General features: G+C 60.7%; 2 protein-coding genes across 2 annotated transcripts in view; one reads left to right on the forward strand and one right to left on the reverse strand.

The window, feature by feature from the left end:
- The window catches only part of MSMP (microseminoprotein, prostate associated), a 1,433-nt gene extending 1,305 nt beyond the window's left edge, over positions 1-128 (forward strand). Inside the window, exon 4 of the mRNA XM_008938450.1 lies at positions 6-128. Coding sequence (XP_008936698.1) covers positions 6-128 — 123 coding nt within the window. The remainder of the gene's footprint in view (positions 1-5) is intronic.
- Positions 129-1,933: 1,805 nt separating this feature from the next.
- RGP1 (RGP1 retrograde golgi transport homolog (S. cerevisiae)) overlaps positions 1,934-2,457 on the reverse strand; it is an 8,851-nt gene continuing 8,327 nt past the window's right edge. Inside the window, exons 7-8 of the mRNA XM_008938451.1 lie at positions 2,369-2,456; positions 1,934-2,157 (exon numbers count right to left, since the gene is read on the reverse strand). Of these exons, the coding sequence (XP_008936699.1) occupies positions 1,934-2,157; positions 2,369-2,456 (312 nt within the window). The remainder of the gene's footprint in view (positions 2,158-2,368; position 2,457) is intronic.

The following is a 2,457-nucleotide window of genomic DNA, read 5'->3' on the forward strand; positions in this document are numbered from 1 at the left end:
CTCAGACCTGCCAGATCTCGGTGGTGCAGAAGGCCAACCCCAGCCTGCCCTGCGTGAAGAGCATGGAGCACGAGTGGGGCTCAGCCGGCACCCCTGAGCCGCTGAGGGGCGCAGGGCTGAGCAGATAGAGGCTCAGCAGCACCCCATGCCCCCCAGCATCACCTTCCCTCCTCCAGAGCCCACCTCCTGCATGCTCCAGACCTCCCCATCCCGTAGAGACATCACTGCTGCCACCTTCGAGGGAAACCACTATCCACACACTATGGTACTAACATTTACACCCCAGCGCTGCCACAGTATGGCTTTGCTTCTGCCTTCAGCTTCCCAAACCAAACCGGGGAGGGGGACCCCTCCCTGAGAGATGCCCCGCACACCACGGGAACGCAGATCCTACGGGATCTCACAGGTGGGCAGGGAATCTCCAGGCACTAAAGAAAGGGCCACACGACCAGATCAGCTGGCCGTCCTGTACTGCCACATCCAGCCTCAAGCTGAGCAGGTCCCTCCTCCCAGAACCTCATCCCCCTGCACAGCAGCTGCTGGGAGCTTGCTGGGGAGCCCCCCAGCCCCTTGTGCAGCACCTATGCACCTCAACCAGCCCCTTCTCTGCCCCAGAGCATAAGGGGCACAACCCACCTCTGGAACCACTAATGCCCCTGCTGCCACAGCTCCCAGGGCTGGAGGGGATCCCGGCACTGCAGGCCAGCCCTGGGCAATGCTGCCAAGGAGCCAGCCCGGGGTGGACAGCAGAGGTGGAGGGAACCACTAGAAGATGTCCCCAAGGGAGACCCCCACCCCTGCTACAGGGGAGCAGGGTGGGGAGCTGGGGTGTCCTGCCAGGGTTCAGGGAGCTGAAGCAATCCGCACGTGCCAGGGTGGAGCCGGCCACCCTGTCAGCCTGCCCCGGCTGGTGCCATGCCTGTGTTGTGCAGAGCCTCGTGTAGATGTGTCTGTTCTTGCAATAAAGATATTACAGAAAGAAAAGGTCTCCAGCCTGTGACTGTTGTGCTGGGTGGGCTGCATCCACCATGGGAATGGTGTAGGAATAAGGTTCTCGGGAAGCCCAAGTTTTTGGTTTTGGTTTATTAGGGTGTTTATTAGGTTTCTATGTAAAGAGAAAAACTCTTCAAAAAGTTTGGTAAAAATAGGGAGCTGGTGGTTGAGCAGGGAGATCTCCATCCCAGCTCCTGAATGCAAAGCACACATTCACTCCAGCTCCCCAGGGACTCTAAGACCAGCAGGATGCCTTCCCACAGGAGTGCAGGCAGGGAACATCCCAGGTCCTCACTGCTTCTCAGCTTTGGACCATCACTATCACGCTGACACTGCACATGGCCACATCCAGGTGGCAAGGGCTGGCCTGCCAGGACCCGCCTCTTCGGAGGGGTGGGTGTTGGGTTGTAGAGATGCTGGGCTGTGCGTAGGATACCCATATGAGGGGCAGGATGAGTGCCAGGGCAGGAGGGCAGGCTCCCACCTTGTCCAGGTGGCCAGTGTGCCTCACCTGGACACCCCACCTCTGCTTCTGGGGTCGCTGCAGAGGCAAGGCCTTCACCCAAGGCTGGTACTGGGCTTTGCTGGAAGTACTCTCCCCTCCTTTCCCCAGGCTGGGCTGTTGCCTTCTGGAAGCCCTCCAGGTAAAGGCACTTCAGGCCATTCCCTGGGAGGCAGATTTCTTTTTGGTGGCTCACACCTTCACCGAGGCTGAAAGGGTCCAGCCCCCAGCTGAGGGCTGCGGCACAGGACGCCGCAGCAAGCACCGTGCTCCTCTGCTCGCAGAGGGACAGACTCGCCCCGTGCCCACCGGAGTGTGATGGACACTGGGGGGACACTGGGATGTGTGCCCCACCACAGGCTGGAGACAGTCCTGCCCACCACGCTCACCGGCGGCACACGCTGGCAGCACCGCAGGACCCTAACACCCCTTCCTGCTTCAGATGGTGATGGAGTTAGTGCTGGAGAACTGAGACACGTAGGAAGCCAGGATGGGGTTGGTGGGAAGGACTTTGATGGGCAAATCCCAGCTGAAAGTGTCCACTTCCATCTGCTCCACCCCAGTCCAGGTGACGGCCTCCGGCTGGTTCCCACGAACCAAGCAAGTCCTTGCCGACTCCCCAGAGGTGACAAACTCAAAGTGCAGCCTCCACTTCAGGGACACTGTGGGCAAGAGAGGGGTCAGCAGCGAACACCACAAAGGACATGGACAGCCATCTGTCTGGGTGTTGGCCGTACTGCCAAGGGGACACGTAAATAAGCCCGCTCCCCCAGGCCCACGCCCTCCCACAGGACAGCCCCGCTGAGCAAGGGCAGGTCTGGGGACATGGCAGGGGACAAGCAGGGGTGGGTCCCTCCCCTGGTGGCCACTGACCGATGTTGGTGGTGAATCCCGGGGTGGAACTGAGCGGGATGGGCAGGCTGAAGCTGCTCTGGGCTGTGTGCAGGCAGGCCTCCTGATGG

Source organism: Merops nubicus, unplaced genomic scaffold (genome assembly GCF_000691845.1).
Source record: "Merops nubicus isolate BGI_N331 unplaced genomic scaffold, ASM69184v1 scaffold29194, whole genome shotgun sequence".
Lineage (NCBI taxonomy): Eukaryota > Metazoa > Chordata > Aves > Coraciiformes > Meropidae > Merops > Merops nubicus.